The 312-nt window shown below is 43.3% G+C and overlaps 1 protein-coding gene across 1 annotated transcript; it reads left to right on the plus strand.

Annotated features, from left to right (window-relative positions):
* Positions 1-10: 10 nt before the first annotated feature.
* T265_16365 (hypothetical protein) lies at positions 11-196 on the plus strand (the record flags this gene model as incomplete). The annotated part of the gene is made up of 2 exons (XM_009179988.1): positions 11-88; positions 125-196. Coding segments are annotated over 2 exons (108 nt in total), but the record flags the coding sequence as incomplete, so codon positions are not given.
* Positions 197-312: the final 116 nt, after the last annotated feature.

Below are 312 nucleotides of genomic sequence, written 5' to 3' on the forward strand. Positions count from 1 at the left end.
TCTCTTTCAGACGGCACAGAAGTCGAGACTTCAGCAGCAAATGGCGTAACGAATGGCACTGAGAAGCATACTGAGGCTTCGGATGAAGGTAGGTATTGCTTATTCTCTTTCTACGGAACTTAAGAAAGTACCAAAGAACTGGATGCTGTGGATGAACCAGAAGCGCCCGAATCAGAAGATGGAGATCCCAAAGAATAGTTCCGAGCATTTTGTATGGACGAAACAGCATTTACGCATTTTGATAACGTTTTTATCACCCTTTTTATTCTAACGGAGTTTCTTGTGGCAACGCCTTGTTCTGTCATTAAGCTC

This window comes from Opisthorchis viverrini (assembly GCF_000715545.1).
Source record: "Opisthorchis viverrini unplaced genomic scaffold scaffold32787, whole genome shotgun sequence".
Lineage (NCBI taxonomy): Eukaryota > Metazoa > Platyhelminthes > Trematoda > Opisthorchiida > Opisthorchiidae > Opisthorchis > Opisthorchis viverrini.